This window comes from Coloeus monedula (assembly GCF_965178545.1).
Source record: "Coloeus monedula genome assembly, chromosome: 19".
Lineage (NCBI taxonomy): Eukaryota > Metazoa > Chordata > Aves > Passeriformes > Corvidae > Coloeus > Coloeus monedula.
Window position 1 is genome coordinate 7,496,901 of NC_138799.1, and position 19,048 is coordinate 7,515,948.

The 19,048-nt window shown below is 42.1% G+C and overlaps 1 protein-coding gene across 2 annotated transcripts; it reads right to left on the reverse strand.

Moving 5' to 3' along the window:
• Positions 1-483: 483 nt before the first annotated feature.
• On the reverse strand, positions 484-17,986 carry MMD (monocyte to macrophage differentiation associated). Of its 2 annotated transcripts, XM_082293841.1 has the most exons (8): positions 17,799-17,986; positions 11,641-11,722; positions 8,311-8,355; positions 5,168-5,328; positions 4,382-4,456; positions 3,873-3,974; positions 3,416-3,485; positions 484-2,673 (listed from the first exon to the last, which is right to left on the reverse strand). In XM_082293841.1, the coding sequence occupies exons 1-8, from the start codon at positions 17,825-17,827 to the stop codon at positions 2,473-2,475; spliced, it is 765 nt and encodes a 254-aa protein (XP_082149967.1). In that variant the 5' UTR covers positions 17,828-17,986; the 3' UTR covers positions 484-2,472. The 2 variants fall into 2 exon arrangements, with proteins under 2 accessions (XP_082149967.1, XP_082149968.1); XM_082293842.1 differs by lacking the exon at positions 8,311-8,355.
• Between the last annotated feature and the right edge of the window lie 1,062 nt (positions 17,987-19,048).

The window sequence follows — 19,048 nt, forward strand, 5'->3', positions numbered from 1 at the left end:
CCTTACTGCTGAGAGGAATCAGCCTCAAGAGCTGTAATTAGATGGAAGGGAAAAAAGACTAATTGATATGCTTGTTTTTCAGACAAACACATTTTTATTTCAGCTTGTCTATATTTTATGCAATGATACTCCTGTAGTGATAGGAGCAGAATTATGTATTTTTCAATGTTCTAAGCTGAAAAAAAAAAATCCCAACATATAATAGTATAAGAAAATTGATCCAGAACAGCAAAAAGGGAAAAGCAAGTTCTAAACAGACCAAAATTTAGACAGAAATATATTTTTTCCCAACTGAATGTTTTGGACTGCAGTCTTTCCTACTATTTTTAAAGCATTGGCTGAGCAGGCATGAGGGTTCTCAGCTTCAACTCGGGTTCCCTTTTGTCAGGAGTAGCCACAGCGTCACTCCCTGATGGCCCTGCCCAGGTGATGGAGGGGAAAAAAACACCACAAAGAATACAAGAGTTTCCAAATTGCACCAAATGTTTATTGTTAGTCTAGTACATTCAATATCATATTGACTAGAATACAGTAATTCAAAATATTTTTGGCGAATTGAAATTTTTTAAAAACCATTTCAAACACTCCAAAAAGCAAATGCCATGAAAAATTAACTTAAAATTAAAACAAATATATTCAAGCTATAGTTTCACTTTTGACTACAGAAGACCTTTAAAGGTATTTTAGTGGTTTTAACAGTACTGCATTTCAACAAAATACACGGACCCACAAAAAGTGGAAAATATTAAAATAGACACATGTTAAAAAACTGAGGCATCCACATGTGCGAGACTGCGGTAGCAGAATCACCTGCCCAGCTGTTCCCTTTGCTCTCTTTTGTGGCAGTTCATGAGTTTGCTGTGGTGCTGCCACTTCTCTGATCACCTGCTACCACCACACAGCAATTCTTCAATGTCTTGAATTTAAAGTTTTTTCCTCTGGTAAATTCCCTACACAAATGTAAATATTCTAAAACTTGCAACCCTCTGGCAAATCTGAGCGAAGCAGGACCTTTAAAACATCCCTATCTTGCTATTTTTTGTTTGTAGACAGGCAATATCCAGAACAAAATCTGAAAAAGGCAACGCATTTTGGTTTTGTTCTTAAATACTGACATGAAAAACTGAGTAAATTAGAAAAAGGATAAAGTCAATCTTAATATAAGACATTCATTACATAGTGGGACAGGATACAATTATTGGACAGACAGGATTACAATGACTCTTCTACACTGGTCATTAAAGTACATGTTCTACACTCATGACTTGCTACCACAGCTGGATTTCCTGTACAGACAGACAGCAACACAGACCAGTTGGACTCTGTGTGAAGTCCCAGGATGAACTGTCAAGTTCTCCAAGCTCTGCACCCTGCCAGGCTGTGCTTGTGAAGAACCCTGAGCTCCAGGTGCTCAGCAATGCTTGCCCGCTGCTCCCACCAGGATTTCCCAGCAGAACCACCCCACCAAAAGCTGGTGGGACCAGTCAGTTTAAGTCCCTTTGGAAACCCAAGCCTCAATGTCACATGTGTGTACATGGTCTGGGGAAATGAGTGACCCTGGCTTGGATGGCGGGTATTCCTCACACAAACCCTCACCCTGGGCAGCACGGGTACAACTGGAAACCTGGAGGAGAAAAATCACCTCAGCTATTCCTTTTACAGCTCTTCACTACAAATAAAGCCAACCTAAGGTCTGGTTCATGGTACTGCAAATGAGCAGAATGCTGCCATGTTAGAACTCAGCAGAATCACATTCAGGTTTTAGTTTGTAAAAGTGGTTATTACAATGACACCTCCAACACAACCTTTGGGAGAGGTACAATGTTCTCTCGTCAGGACAGGGTGTGGAATGTAACCATTTCTTGCAAGATTTTGCAACATTAGTAGCTGCATAGATGACAGTTGTGTGTCTTCAATAAATGTACTTTTAAAGTTTACAAAAAACACAAAAATTTTATATAAAAGTCACGTTATACCAAGATAACGGGTGGTAAAAGTAGATTAGTTGTCTCTGATTCATGTTTAAGAAATGACTCGTGGAAAGGTGATAGAAACCAATTTCAGGTCAAGAGAATTACATTTCCACTATTGCACTGACTTCACCATTTGAATCCCTAATTTAGAAAAATTCACGTAGTTAAAAATTGTAAAATTAAACTAGGATACAAAATTTGTTTGTAAACATCAGGTAGCCAGTTCTGCTAATGTGGAATGGACTCTTGGTTACTGCAGTACAGTATCTTGGTTATTTACAGCACTTGCCATGTGATGAGCAATGGCAGGACACAAACATCAGTTCACAGTAATTGTGTTCACAGAACTACCAAAGTCAGTGCAGTTTTGCTGTGCAATTTTTCCAATTCCCCCAAATTCCTTAAGTCAAATAATACTGTTACAGAGGCCAAGTGCCGATTACTTTTTTATATATATCTATATATCTATAGATATAGATGTATAGAGATATACATAATCTCATAAGTGACGAATGATGTCTGCAGGACTTCTGTAAAGGTACTTCCAAATGGCATAGTAATGGACAGCAGCTGCTGTGGCCACGAAGACGTGCCAGATGGCGTGGGCAAAGGGGATCACTCCATCACTCTTGAAGAACACCACGCCCAGGCAATAGATCAAACCTCCCCAGGCCACCTCCTGCAGTCCTTCGGTGTTGCTCTGCCAGGGAACAAGGACAGGTCAGGGGCAGGGTGTAAAGGGGGCAAAGTGCATTTATGGACAAAATACAAAGTGCTCTTCTCCCCCAAGCAAAGGGAGCTGGCTGCAACAGCTCAGAATATCTTGGGTGGGACAGATGAACAAGTGAGAAATGCAGTGTATTTATATTTCACTGTGAAATGCACAATAATGTGTTTATGTACTATGTCCCCATAGCACTAGAGAAGTTATACTGGGATAACTCAAGAACTAAAACAAGTTTGATGGTTTGCTTCATCAGCAGAGCAGACAGAGACAAAAAACCCCACGTTACTCTGTGAAAGTGTAAGTTTAATGCAGCTCCTCCCAGCTGCATGAAACTCCCAGCAAGACTTTGATACAGCCAGTTAAGGCATTAACTTGAAAATGTGTCAGTTTTATATTAGCAGCAGAGAGGGTTAATCAACATTATTTAAAATGTGTAACTATAAATAAGTTTGGAGTAGAATGCTTTTCAGATGCACCAAGAAACCCAAGCTCTCTTTATCTACACAATGCAGCCCAGATTGAACAGAACAAGGCAGCATTTCACTGAAATGTAAACTATAAATCCAAACTATAACTGGTTGTTCTGCAGAGTACATTTACAATTACAGTGTACTAAAATGAACATCTCTGCAGAAGAAAGAGTTGCACTGGAATTGAAGCTGGTTATAAAAGGCACGTTTTGTTTGTTTGCACTGTTAATAGTCACATTCCTTACCATGGATGTCACTACCAGAGCAGGAGAAAATCCCATCGCTAAATAGAAAAAGAGTTCAACGATCTTATACCTAAAAAGGAACAATTTGAGTCATTTAGGGAGGTGTACAAAAGGATGAACATTTCCTTCAATAGTAAAAAAAGAGTATTTTAAATTATGTGTTGGTATGAGGTCATTAGTCAAAAAGCTTTTCATGCAGATAGATAACCAGTGTTCTATGACACAATTAAAACTTGTGTTGATTTCTGCATTGTAGAGTTGCAGGCAGTACCTTCTCTAAATACTGCCTGGATGCCCTCATTTGCAATAAGTACCAGTGAGAATAAAACTCTGAGATAACTTAAACTTTCTTACTTGATGAGAACCTTGGTAGCTCATCTCCAAAACAAAGAAAGTTTGGTCTTGTTCCCTGAGGATAATTGTCAGTCTAAAGTTAAATGCAAAGAATAATTCTTACTTTTCATGGTAGAGAAATACATAAAGGGTTCCTCCAGCAGCCATCAGCCAGATAAACCATCGCATGTGAGACGCCAGAGGTCCCAGCTCACGGAGATTTAACCTGGAGGCACAAAGATTCCAAGAGAGGGTAGTGATGAGTGAACGGACCACACTGACACAAAAGCAGTAGGGACTGATAAAAACAAATAATTACTCAGAGGCTAAACTACAGAATGATGGGGGAACAAACACTGGGACATTCTAGCCACAGAGAAGCAGAAGGTGTTTGCATTGATGGGTGGAAAGCATGAACTGAGGTATGTGGAATGTAAATAAACTGCCTTCTGATGTTTTCTAGCATCACTTTCTGTTCAGCAAGGCCCAGGCAATGACATTGCAGTGTCTGTCACAACACAGAATGTGGTCAATTGCATCCAAGAAGGCATCTACAGATTTTGGAAAACTGCAATGACAAATTGTTTACTTTGGAAAAGCTTTGATTCTGCAGCTGTGCTTCCCATTTCTTACCATGGTGCATAGGATGCTGCAATGAAGACGTAGATCATCATTCTGTCACACATGTGAAAGCAATGCTCCATTGTCCTAGGGAGATTGAGACAGAACAGGTCACCATGACATATTTTGTAAAGAATTTTGCATCACCTCATTTTCCTGACGTGCTTTGGAATCACTTTGGGGAAAACATCATCAGCTCCATGCCTCTTAAAACCATGTGGAGGACCTGAGACACATAACAGCTGAACACTTCTCCAGTTCTCTCCCCTTCTCCACCTACCTTGCATCCCTGTCACATCAACTCTACCTAATCCAGACACTGTTACGATTTAGCGACCACTGACTAAACCCAATTTGTGGCCCAGAATTTATTTAAGGGTCTTACATGGGACCAAAAATATAAAATAAAAAATAAATCATGTCAGTTTTGCTATTTGCTCCCAAGGAGGTTTCCTGCTCATTGGCTGGGCACTGTATTCTCTTGGCAAAAGCTGTGTTCCTCAAAGCATTTGAGCATGCCATAGTCCCAGAGAGTGTCTTCATTTCTGCAATGGGCTATTATCCATCAACCACTTACATTATGTTTTTTCCATTCTGCTTTTGGATTAAGAGCCACTAGGGCCTACGAAACAGCAGAACTTCAAATTCACTGGTACATGAGCTTGGCTCACTATTACTTCCAAAAAAATCAAGGGTGATTCAGTAGAAAGTACCACTCCAACCTCCTGTAAAATTGGTTTTGACTGAGAAACACAATGGGGAAACATCACAAGAAAGTGAAGCATTTTCTACTGCTACCTTAAGTGACTCTTTTTCCAGGAAACGATGTGGAACACGGTGGAGACGATGAAGAGGGCACAGAGCCCCACCCCGTACATCCATGCTGTTATCTTCTCCCAGCGGTCATCGGAGAGCCGGTGGAGGAGGGCACTGCCCACGATAGCAGGAACAATGAGGAACTGGGAAAACAAAAGGCCATTGTCAGGTCTTTGCCGTGGTGCCACCCACAGAGCAGCACCAGCAGGCAGAGAGAGCTTGGCCCCAGCCAGAGAAAGTTTAGCCATTTAATTTTAAGTTGACACATCAGCACACCAAAAATTCAGCAATGTCTCAGGTATAGCTTAGATCTGGTTTTTCTAAATTTCTCCCCCCATGGTGCCAGGGAAGGTTACTGACTCCTCTAGCCATGACAGCAAATTCTTTTGTCTAATTTTATAACTAGTAGCAGTGATTTTATTTTCACATTCTGCCTCATGTTTTAAAACTATGTTGATCTTACTCTAGGCTTGGATTTAAGCCACCTCTTGTGCACAGACACAGAGCACAGGACAGACCAAAATAAACTTGAAGCCCAAACGAAAAAACTTAAGCATTTAGCAAAGTCCTGTTGCAAGAATTAAGCAATAGTTTTGCAGAACTTGGGTTTAAGCTATCATAAATAAATTAGCCACAAACTTCTCTCATGAATAGATTTTTAATGCACAAAGATATTCTTCTAATGCAGTGTATCCAACTCTGTTTTCCTTCCCACCTCCCTCTCAAGCATATTGTGCCGGTTTGGACATCACCCCAAGACACACATTTAATTCATTTCTTCCAAAACAGGCCTTCTTCAAACATCATGATGGAATTACCATGCTTGCATGAAGCATCTAAGAAGTGGCTGCAGGGTTCACATACATTTAAAACTACACTCCCTTCCAGAATAAAATACACGATGTACCTCTATCTCCTTCAGGAAAAGGCAGAAAGAAAATGGGGGAGAAGGACAAAACAACCCTAAAACCCCTAAAAAACACCCCATGCCCAACCAGTATTTGAAGAAGAGAGCTCACTAACTCAGACATTTCTACCCATCTCCTTTCACTATCAAGGCCAATCTTTGTCAGCCTTCTAAGTTACAAAGACTGCACAAATTCCCTTCCAGGCCCTACAGCATGTCTTAAGATGTTAATTTGTTCCCTTGAATTGCAAATGAGCTTCTTAGGTTAAATTCTTGGTAATTTAACCCAAGTCTCATATGTTAAACAATAAAGCCAGGAACAAGCAATATTTAAACAAATCTGGCCACTTTGCATTACAGGTTTGATAGCTCAGACTGCAAAGTTCTAGTCTAGACTGACCTGTCTGTCCTTTATCTAATTACAGACCAGAGGAAATTGAGGTTCTGCTCAGTGCACAGGATGCAGAGCAAACTGAATGGATCTGAGAAGAAGCTGGTTGAGCCAGAGAATAACAACAAAAAACAAGTGGCTTTTCTTTCTGGCTTTGAAGTACATCAGCTGCAGCTTCATTACTATTAAATTTCCTAATGTTTTGCAAAATTTAGTATATTCCAAAAGCTGCAGAGCCGTGGAAATGAAAAGTATGGCATTGATACATTCACAGCACTGGGACTAGAGGTGAAAACACTTCCTGAGCTTTGTAATGAAACGATGGAAGTTGACATCGTGCACTTTAAGGCCAGAAATAGTCTGCCAGCCTGGCTTCTCATTTATCACCAACCCTAAGTTTCCATGCGCACACATCCTGGATAGTCCCCAAATTCAGGGAAGGTTGAAATGTGTCACTCCTCAGGAGATCAGTCACTCCTGTTTTCCACACATGACACACAGTGTGAATGAAGTGTGGCTGAAGCCCCTGGGACAGCCAGGAACTGATGAGATGTGACAGCTGTTTCATTAGTTTTTGCAGGGGACAGGATACTCAGCTCCAGAAATGGTGCTGTAGCCATGGCCCTAAGCTGTGCAGTCCCACCGTATTCGCATTCCTCAGTTTCCTTCCCCATTTTCCGTGCAAATTTCAGTTTTGACTAAACTTGACAGAGAACTAAAAGGTTTCAGAGAGATTAAGTACTCATAAATACCAGGTAAAATACTAAAATCCTACTAATTCTCTGTAACAGCCCAGGCATGAGCTGCTCAGGGCCTCTGACAGAGACCATTTTATAGGAAAGGAGCCCTCTTTGGAAACAAGAGTTAGATATTACACAGAATAACCTGCCTTTCTTACACAGACACACCAGCTTTTTACTAATCTCCTCAAATATTTCACAAGCTAAGCTGTGACATGGGATGCTCAAATGGACCAACACAAAGTTCAGTGTCAACCACTTTTTCCAGTAATTATTGTGTATAAAATAATACAGTTGAAACAAAGATGCAATTCTCTTATCATGTCTCTCTTTGCACCTTCAGAATCAAGAGTACAGCACATGAATGAAGACCTTAATCCCTTTTTTGCTTTGTCCTGGTTTTAAAGAACAATTCTACCTCTCACAGGCAACAGCACTGTATTATATAAGAAGGACTGATTGTTTTTTCTAAGTGTTCTTTTTGGAAACACTTTCCCCTCTGTGCCTGACAGGCACCATGGGAACAGTCCGACAAAACAAGAGACGTTTTATTACTCCTTTTTTTGGTCAAAAATAGCTAGATGAAATACAAAATCCAGAAATTATACCCTGCTGTTCCAGCCAACTGGATAAAAGTTCTTTAGATGCTGTAACAGGTAACATATGGTACAATGGGCTCTACCCATCTTACAAAAGAAATACAAAATTTTAGTTAATAAAAAAAGCCAGACTTCCCCATGTTCATTTGAAAAAAATCACTTACACAAGAATTGCATTTTAATCTCCAGTTTTCAGAATGGAAAAGCCATCAATCAGCCCTTTAAAAGGAGACGAATTTACCAAAAAAGCAGTAAGGGAATCAGAACTAACAGAATGAGTGGGATTGTGCTGTGTCATTTTACAGCATGACAAAGCATTTCTTAGTTGCCAATATTCCTTGAAAAAAAACTCCAGCTACAAGTCACAAAATCTTTGCTTATTTCATCAAGGAGTGCAAGTCTTCCAAGTGAGTATCATCAAACCCAGTAACCTAATGTACTGTGAGCAAACCCAGAACTGTGATGTGCCAATTTACTAATTTTAGTACCTTGATTAATCCTGGCTGCATCAGAAGTGGGGCTGGAAGAGAGATCTGCAGAACAAGAGAGAAGGCAACAGTTTCCTAAGCTTTCTAGAGAAATGCCAGAACAAAATGAGAGAATGAAGTGAAAAGCTCTTTGTAATAAGGAGGAAGATAAAGGACTAAAATATGGTTTTTTACAGCCATAGATGGGAATCTTTCAGAACAGATTTCAGCACAACCCCCCATGTGATGTATTTTGGGAAACCAACTACCACAAACTCTGCTGTCACAATGAGCAAAGAGCCTTAAGGCACAAGGAAGGAGGCTGACACAATAATCTGTGAACCTGATCAGGGTCAATTCAGGGAAATTACCCTCTGGTTACCAACTTACAGCAAAATATCCAGTACCTTCCACCTGTCTGTGTTGCTTAGGGCACTGTTCCACTGTATTTTACCTGTATTCTTTCCATAATTCTCTAGACAATCTCTGCCACAGAGAGCTTTAAAAATGTGTTGGAAGTTTTGCTTTTGTATATAACATTCATGGAAAATGAAGTTATTTTCCTTGCACATCATGCAGGCAGCAACAATGCCCTTTGATGCATGAGCCACTGCAGCAGAGCGTGGTGTTACTGCTGCAGTCTCATGAGCCTCTCACTGGGAGGGAAACACCAAGGGCACAAAGGTGGTCCACACACTTCCTTTTTGGAAAGGAAGGCAACAAAAAGATCAGTAAAGCTGCCAAACACCACCCCCTGCCAAAAATGTGACACTTAGAGGGAACCATCTCCAGCTGCCTGCTCCAGGAGTGCACTCCTGTCACCATCTCTCCCTACTTTTCTATTTTCCCCTAATTTTAGGAGACCAGTAACATGGAGTGGGGAGGCCCACAAGCAACTTGGGCTGTGCAACACACAGAGAGCAGAGAAACTGCTCCATTCCCACTGTCAGACATTTTCATCGGGAGAGCCCTTCTGAAATTCTGATGACCCCTTCTTCCATGCTCAAATGGCCTTCTAAATGCTCCAAGTCTCATTTTTAAAATATTTATACTCCTTCTGTTTTTCCATGCACTTCAAAAACCCAGCATGGAATACAGACTATAATTCATTTTAGGAATAGTTACTCCTTTTAAGGCAGTTGGAAGAAACATTTAGAGCAGTATAAAGCAAGCCATATCTAAATTCTGAGGTTTTAACACAGCAGGGTCTATCTTTTGTCTGATAAACCTTACACACACTAGAAAGCTTCATGATAAAAGAGCCATCTTTCCCCTCCAATTCTTACAACCCCTGCATTTCTCATGCACTGTTTCCTTCCTGTTCCTCTAAACACAGAGAACAGTTTTTTCGGTCTGTTTTCAACTACTTTGCTGCCATTCCTCTCTCACAGTGTCTGAACACAAGTGAGTGCTTCATTTAAAGCAAAAAAAAAAAAAAAAAAGCCAAAAAAAAAAAAAAGCAAGACATTTAAAATAGCCTTACAAGTTAGAAATTTGAAGATACCTTATGATGCCACACAAAGTTACCTTCTAAGTATTGTACCAAAAAGTTGTGCCAGGGATTCTATACCCTCCTTTATCCTTGCTTTTTTGTTATTTGTTTTTTTTTATTAAGCAGCTGCCTAAACTGATTCCTGTGTATTTTTAAGTCCAAAACCAGATGGGATACCTACTGAGAAGTACAGCCACACTCAAAGTAGAAGATGACTGCTTCCTGAATTACAAATAAAGGTTTGGAATAAAAATATATTGGAAAACCATTGTTGAACTCTGTTCTGTAGAATCATCAATGTCTAATTGAAAACTGGCACTGTAATCTAGCAGCAAAGACTCAGGCATTTGACCATCTCACATTTAGTATGTCTGCAACACAAAGGAGAGGAAAACAACCCCCCCCATCTTTTTCTGTGCTTTCCCAGCCTAGACTCCCATTTCAGGACTTTAAATATTGATCAAAAGTTATTGCATATTTATTTTAACAGTTCATGGTAGGTTTTAGCAGGTAGTTTGACTGCTCAAAAGTAATTACTCAGAAAATAATTAGACAGCTCCACCACAAACTACAGCCTACCAGAAAACACTGATCCATCTTGGCTGTCACCTCCTGCTGACAGGCAGGAGTAAAACATGCCTGTTTTTCAACTAGGTGAAAGCTGAAATTGCTAATGAGCACACCAACTTCTGCCAGATATTTTGAAATCTAACTTTTTGGCCAGAGCAAACAAGGTTTGCACAAGGATTATGAGATAAACTACATATTTGTGCTAACTAACAGAATGTTGCTTCATTCCCTAGGCAAATAAGCATATATTTACATAATGCTGTACATGAGACCCTTGGCTTAAGAACACAGAAGCTTCAGTCAACTTTTCTAAATGCAAAACCAAGGTGATTCTGTTTTTACCAGCACCATGGAGCTGTCTGGTGGTTATTTATGAAGTACACACAAGGGATCCTTAAGAACAGAGCTCCTTCTAGAACTGAAGAGTCCTGGGCAGTGCTTTGAGCTTTCATATCTGCAGCTCACTCAGACACACTGGAGATAAGAGACTGAGGACATAGTCAAACATACTTCAGATGTTTGGAGTAGAGAGACTGAGGAGAAGCACAAGCTGCTTTTATAAAAGGGCAAATGCTATCTTAAAAAGCAAAAAACCACATTTTTAAGTCCTTTTCAAAGTGCCAGACAGCAAATTAAACTTCCTAATTACTAAAAGAAAAAAACAAATCAAAGAGGACTGCTTTTGTTATTCTTTATGTGAATACCATATGCTCAAATCTAGAATAAGTCGTTACATTACGAAAATAAGGGCAGACTCGGAATTTCAACAGGGCTGTCAGCATCATCAGGGCCTCTTGCAAAATAGCAGATTCCTTGAACTAAACCACTCCAGCTCCTGTAGCTCATACCCACAGACAGTCTGATGAAGCCTTCCCATTTCTCACATGGATAAATCTTTCTTGTACTTCCAGTATACAATTTGCACAATATTATGTCAGCACAGACCTGGGAAATCCACCTTGCAGGCTAACTAGTAGTGGCCTATACCCCTTTACTGCAGGCATCCTTTGACTGGAACAGAGGGAAAATATCAAGTTAATGACCTGTAACATTGGTGAAAAGGAATCTTATGAAGCATCTGGAGCTCCATGAGATTCAGAACATTACCAAACATCTATTTTTCTGGAATGTTATAGCTAAAGCTTATATGAACAAAACCAGAGAGGTTGTAGATATGAACAAAGTGAGGCAAAGGTAAGCATTTAGCAATCCAAACCCACAAAAATTTACTGAAACATCTGGTAAAAAAAAAAAAAAAAAAAAGGAAAAGAAGCCAGAAGTGTACTTACTGCATGTGTGTAACAGTTAGCAGCATGTTCATAGCAAGTGGGTTTGTAGCGGCTGTTGGCTGGAGCTGGGTGGTTCATGAACCTGTTGAATAATTAAGAAGTACTTTTAGGAAACTTACTAAAACATCTCTCTGAGTGTCATGAAGGAAATGAAGGAATACCTCCAACCTAGTAGTGTTAAGAATTATAAGTACAGACATGTTCAAAGTAACTGTGATTGAAATTGCAAGCTCTCCCAAGTAAAGCCTCTTACCAAAAGCACATGTTAAATAAATTCCTGGGACTGCCTGGTGCAGGGGATGGTTATCTTTAACCAAGACTTCACACAGAGCTGTCACACTCCCCCTTTTCTGATGGTTTGGTCAGATGAAGAATGAACTATTTCCTATTTAAATGCATAGCAAGAACTCAAATTACTCTTGAAATATGGAGTTCATCATAGCTGTCATGGGTTACTCTTTTCAGAAGTTCTTAAAATTGCAGCAATATTCCAGTTTGAAACAGATGAACACTGACTTTTTGACTCTTATAGCAAGCAATATTTGTGTTTGGAGCCTGAAGTGGCTCATTTTTTCCAATCTTGTATCTTTTACCAAGATCCAAACTACACAGGGATGATGAAAGGAGACTAATGGTCAATTCCAAAGAGGAAGCATTTCAAGACGTTTGCCATAGATATTCCACCTTTTTCTCCAAGAATTTTCAAACATTCTAACAACCATCAATCACATGAAACACAGTCCATGCAAGCCGAACAGAATATGATGAAACCTGAGAAAGTTTTGGAAGAACTTGCCAATACAAATGTTTCATTTAAGTATATTAAAAAACCCAAACACTTGAGTTGTTTCTGTGAAACCCAACAATTTAAATCTGTATAGAAACAGCTGTGAAAGAAAGCACACACCAATATACAACAGTCAGAGGAAAGCTGTGAACTTCTCCAGCTCCAGTCTGTTATCCCAGCACTGCTGACAGTTCTATAAAAGTGATTATCTTGCACCAATAATTCCAGTTTACTCCAGACTATTCTAAAACTATGCCCTGACAACTCGTCAGGTATCCAAGAAGCCAGAAACAGCTTCACAAGCAATACAGAACATGTCTATGCTTAGAACTGAGAGCAGCTTTGTTACCTAGATTTATACAAAAAGCTTGTTAGACAAACTTTGGTCCTTCCCCATGTCCCTGATGGTTTAAGTCAAAACGAGTCCTATTTTTATGACATCCATAAAATATTGGCAGACCTCAAACCAGGGAAAAACAAACAACTAAAAAAATCCAACCCAAATCTCATGGTTGGCATAAGCCGTTCCAGATTTCTGGGATATTTCACGTGGTTTTCTTGTCTGATTTATTAAGTGACTTTTAAACCATTTTTTTTCTAAACTGATACATGAAAATGTAGCAGCATTGGGAAAATAACACAGTGTCATGACCCCTCCCCAAACTGTGGCAATTTCAAGAAACAGTTTCAATTGTTACTAATACAAAGGCTAAGAAAAATGTGGATTTAATTCACAGACAGGGAGCATAAATGGTTGTTAGCAAATTAATAACCCTCCAGGAGTTAATATAGGGTTAAAAATAGCAATTCTTTTGTCAGCGACAAATGGCACCTTGCTTTCCCCTCCAAGAAGACAATGACACTGTCATCACAAAGGCTCGCAGGATATTTGGAAATTTTTTTTTTCCCCAGGGCTTGTAGGTCTTCAACAGCTGCTGAACACCATCTCTGCATCCTCTAAAGATGGAACATTCAGTTTGCTCAGTTCTGCTTCCAAGTTAGGAAAATGTTTAAAAATAAAAGCATCTGTTGGCTCAGCGAGTGGCCAGGCTTGGACTGCCCTTGTCCAACTCCATAAATTCAAAGTCATGGGAAACTCTGCACTTATCACATCTAGAATATCATTACATTTCTCTGTGGCGGTACCTTGGAAGGCTCACAAGAAGTAAAAAATAAAAAAGAAAATCAAACAAACTCAAACCTGAAGAACCAAAAGGAATAAGCTTACACTCTGTAGTAGCTTATAATTCCTGTTGTTCCAAATTTCTATATAAGATACTATTATCGTATAAAAATCTATAAATAATTGAAGCCTCCCAATGTGATCTTTTATTATCCAACATTAGACTACTTTTAATCTTTTTTTCCTTTTTTTTTTTTAGTAGAAAATACACAGCATCTTTCTAAAGCAATCACATTGGATCTAGGGGTAATGTTAGATTTTAGAACTATGAACAAACACTTTAGAAATAGGACCTCTTCCTCTCACTAATTTAAAGACAGTTATTAGCCACAGAACAGAACACAAAATAACAAATCTATCCTTGCTCTGTTACCTGCATACTGAGTTGGGGTTTTTTCCCTGTTTTGTTTGTGGCAGCACAGAACGATTCAAAGCACCACAGCTCCAGCAGAACTCCAGCATTAGCAACACCTCACCCATCCCCTTCACATCCATGTTTATACCAATAACACCAACACCACCAGTGTGTTTTGGCAGGAAGGGAAGACTTCAGCTTTACCTCTGCCTTGCAGAAATGGGTCTCACAACATCCCAGCAACAACTTTGCTGTACATTTGATGGATCTGCACCTCTCTTTTCTGGAAGGGATCACCTGCAACAGGCTGCAGACCCTGATGCCAAATGCTGGAGAACATTTGCTCGGCACTACTCACAGGCAATGCTCTTAGTAAAGCAAAGTTTCAGTTATTCCCCTGTGCCTTTTGATAATTAACTATTTATAAACGTTATCAGGAACAACTTCAGAGGGAGGATCACTAACGAGGTGGTTGGAAGGGCAATAATTCCAGCCAGTGCTTCTCTCGAGCTGGTTTCATTTCCAGCTTGACAGTTCAGGTTTAATGTCTTAAGAAACAGATGTGAATTTTGAAAATAGCTGCTCTGTGATATTACTGATGTGCTCATCAAAACCAGGAAAATTATTTTGACACATACTGTTAAAGTCAGTCATATACTCCTGCAGTTATAGACACGTATGACATTGCAACACAAAGGCAAAAGAATGTGCTTGCAGACTTACATTCTAGAAGCAAAACCAGCTCTGCTCTTTCTTAAAGATAAATAAATAAACAAATAAACCCCATGCCATCACCAACAATGGATGCTTCTTGTTTCCTGCCTAATGAATACTGCAACACAGGGACACCGTTCTTCCTCCTATCTACAGGTCATGTTTGCCTCTTCTGGAAAAGATAGTTGTGGGAATTATCATCTCACCTTCCTAAAAGTGGAAGCTCAATAAAGAACATTCAGATGCTGTTTACTCCTAAACAAAGGCTCTCTATAACACAGACATTAAGGTTATTATCAAATGCAGGACAGTCTGACAAAGTCCCACTGAACTGGACTACAGTTTACAGGAAATGTCTTTAATTGAAGCCTTTTGATTCTCTAGCAAATCTCTAATGCATTCTTTAATAGCAGATCTGGTGAAACCAGAGTCATTTAATCAGAGGATATCACAAGAATGCAAAAATACTTCTCCATTTAAGATACCGACAATCCAAGATATCCAAGATAAAATATTAATGCCCTCAATACCAGAATATGAAAACTCTGAAATTAAGAAACTAAGAACTGCTTGCAGCTAGCCAGGAGAGCAGAATCCTTTTGCACTGAACTGAGCTGCGAGTTCCTTTTCACAATTTAAATTCTCAGTGCTCAGGATCTGCTCAAGGAAGTCCATGATTCAGAGTTTCACAGCAAGCAAACAACTTTTGATGAACACATTCCCAATATAAGCAGAAAAGAGATATTGAGAGAGACATATGACAATTTAAAACAAGAGGGAAGAAACTCATACCCCTCCCTTCACACTACTTGATCTTTCATCTTGAAATACTTCAAATATTTTAAATATCTGGCATACAGACTGATCCATCCTTTGTGACAGACTCTAATCTCAAGCTCCTATTCATTTCCAAGGAGCAGATGCTGTATGTTTCCCAGAGACTCCAGAATTAAGAGAAGACAGTATTTGGGAGACAAAGCAGAAGGAAAATCCAAGAGTTCTTAATGCTTTGTCTTTGCATGCAAAGCCAGCTTAGAAAAATAAATTACAAAATCCCAAATCTATTGCACATATCTGTATGGCATGTGTCTGGCATCACAGCAAGCTTAGACCCCAAACTGCAAAAGGGAAATAAAATCTCGCCTTATTGATGGTTTCCATCTGCTGAATGAATTATTGTTTTAAGCATGAAGCAAAATGTCAGTAAAAACAGCAAGCACTGATAATGGCCACAAAGATCTGGATTTTTTTTAGTCTTTTCAGGAAGTATATTTCCTTTACTCAGCTCAAAAGACTTCATACTTCCTTTTACCAGCTTAAAAGCACATTCCCCCTTCTTGTGTCTTTCTTTCTTTGCGCTTTCCAGCAGCAGGAGAAGCCATTTAGACCTAATAAACCACAAATAACAGTGTATGAGAAACTGCAACATGGCGGGTGTAACTCCACAAAACTAGCAGTAGCATACATCAAATGGGGTTAAAAATTGCTTCATTATCTAAATATATGCTTCAGTACCTAGGATGTTATCTAGACTCCTTGTTTTCGAGAGGAAAAACAAAAAATTACAAGCAAGTCAAAACAGATTTGCACTACATTTTCCTGACGACCATTTAGATTAGATTTTGAAGAGAAACGAAAGTATTTATAGAAAGCTTGCTTGCTTTAACCAAATTGGCTGATATTTCCTCTTTACAAATTCATTCAAATAAAAGTAGATCCATATTCCTCTGCATTAGCTACCTTCCTTCCTGGATTTGACAGTATCTAGCTGTGGTTTGTAACTGTTCACATAATCTTTACTATCACTGAGCATCTGAGGCACAGAAATAATTCAGATCAGCACAGAAGCAGTTCCCTTATTTGGAAATATCAGTGAAATCACACGCTGTGTGAAGGTTCATGTACTTACAGCACGATACTAAAGATAAAAGGAAACCTGCAATACTCTGAGAATCCACAAACAACTCTGGTATCATACATAGATTGGGTCATGGAAAAAAGTGTCTGTGCATCCCACTGACCTCCCCAGCCTTCTGGCAAGTACAAAAGGCAGCAACTCAAGCAAAGAGTGGGCAGCAATCACAAGTCACCCCAGGTGCTGCAGCACATCTGAGCTCAGAGGCAAGGGACCAACCAACTGAGGTGTGAGCTAGCACAGAAACCACGTCTGACTGCATTCATATTTTTCTGTTTCAGTTTTATTTCCCTTTTAATACTTAGATTTTAGTTTCTTGAGCAAGTTGATGAAAGGAGAGCAGGGCAGCTCTACGGCAGGTTCCTGGTCAGGGAAGCCACGGTGAAACTGGCCTCACCGAGGGACGGGCTGTCCATCAACAGTTATCGGCCTGGCATCTGGACTTTGGGCAGTGAAGAACCAAAAGCTCACAGATATTTATCCAAGAATCACGATTGCAGTTAGCCAATCGACCCCCCCCATGAACATGAGCAGCATCTTAAGCTGAACGAGGGTAGATTTTTAAGTTGAAAAAGCATACATTTGCATTGGATACTAGGAAGAAATTCTTCCCTGTAAGGGTGCAGAGGCCCTGTCACAGAGAACTCGTGGCTGCCTCATCCCTGGAAGGGTCCGAGGCCAGGTTGGACAAGGCTTGGAGAAACCTGGGATAGTGCAAGGTGTTCCTGCCCATGGCAGGGGGTGGAATGAGACAAGCTTTAGGGCGCTTCCAAGCCAGACCATTCCGTGATTCCATGATATTCAATGCGCCGTCGGAGGCAGCAGAACAAGGAGCTCCATCGCCCCGCGGGGGCACACGGAGCCGGCGGGTGCTGACCCAGCCCGGCCCAGGAGCCACAGGTCGGGCCCCGCGGGAGCGCTGCGATGCGCGGCTGCGACACACGGCCGGATGCGCGAACCTTCACCCATTTACCGGCGGCGATGAATAAACAAATACACAAACAAAAGCCACGCAGACCCTCCTCACCACCCCCCTCCCCCCACTCCCACCCCTTGGGACCCCGCTGCCCTCCCCGCCCGGCAGCAGCGAGAAAACCTCGGCTCCCCCACCCATCCCTCATCCCGCCCAGGGGTCCCATCCCGCGGGGAGCAGCTCGGGCAGGAAGGGGGACCCCATTCCGGCCGGGGGACGCGGCAAGCCTACCTCCGGAACCGCTCCCGGAGCCGCCGCATGGGTCCGGGGCGGGGGGTCGGGCCGGGGGGCTGCGGGCGGCTCCGGGGGCGGCTCGGGCTGGGCTCCGGGCCCGCATTGGCGAGCGAGCTGCCGCGGCGCGCAGGACGGCGGGCGCCGAGAGGGCTGAGCGCGGAGCCGGGCGGGCGGCGGCCGCTTTAACCGGCCCTGGCTCCGCGCAGCCCCCGCCCCGGCCCGCCCACCGCGGCCCGGCCCCGCCGCCGAGAGCGGGAGGAGCCGGCCCGGCGCGGGCTCCCGCGGCATCACCGCCTGCGAGAGGGGGCCGGGCGGCAGCGCCGCGATGGCACCGGGGAACGCGGCCGAGGCAGCGGGAGATGGGGCTGGGGGGCAGCGCCGGGATGGGAACAGGGAGTGGGGCTGGGGGGGCAGCGCCGGGATGGGAACAGGGAGTGGGGCTGGGGGGGCAGCGCCAGGATGGGAGCGGGAGCCGCGGCCTGGGTCCCGAGGCCGGCCCGGCTGAGCCCGGATGCCGGGTGGCGGTGCCGGGGCTGGCCGTGCCCAGGGCCTGGTTGCAGTTCGTCCCGCAGCCTCGCAGGGCGATGGAGCAGCGCCGGGGGGCTGTTGGGGACAGTGGTTCAATTGCCATTGTCTCAGCTCGTTCATCGGAGAGGAGGGCCTGGCGGTGGCAAGACGCCTCTTCTTCCCGGTCTGGGAGCTGTAGGAGCCTTTCCACAAGGGATTCGGCACAGATTGATCCGGGTGACTTCACCCACCCGCCCATAGGGTCCGTCCCGGCGTGGCACAGGAGAGCAGAGCAGAGCGCCGTGGCTTTGCTGTCACGTAAAGCTGCACATGGGATCATTAACTCCGCTCCAGATCGAGGTCACAGTGGCCAGACTGCTTGTGATAACCTGGCTGGCCGAGTTCCCCCGTCGCTATGCCCTAGTCTTACCTAGTCAAACCAAGCTTTGCCAAGCAAAGGCTATTTCACTAAATGAAGGGACCATATCAAGCATATTTCTGTAAGGTGAACGTAGTGTTGCCTTGTATAGCAAAAATCAAGGCATGAATTAGGAGAATATTAAGTTTTATTCATGCTGTTTTTCTAATATCTTGTCTTGAAGTGTTCTAGCCCTCAACAAAAGCCATTAGTAGAGGCACACCAAAGCAAACCACAGGTTTACACAAATAACCCATACCCAGTGTCAACATCTTTCATGGTAGGACTGAGACAGATAGGTTTGTAAGTCATCTCCCAAGCT

Excerpts from the sequence above, each read along its gene's own strand:
- MMD (XM_082293841.1), bottom strand. The coding sequence starts at position 17,827 with ATGCGGCGGCTCCGGGAGCGGTTCCGGAG. Across the intron at positions 5,329-8,310 it reads TGCAGCCAGGATTAATCAAG|TTCCTCATTGTTCCTGCTAT; the intron begins GTACTAAAATTA and ends TTGTTTTCCCAG. Across the intron at positions 4,457-5,167 it reads TGGAAAAAGAGTCACTTAAG|GACAATGGAGCATTGCTTTC; the intron begins GTAGCAGTAGAA and ends CAATCTCCCTAG.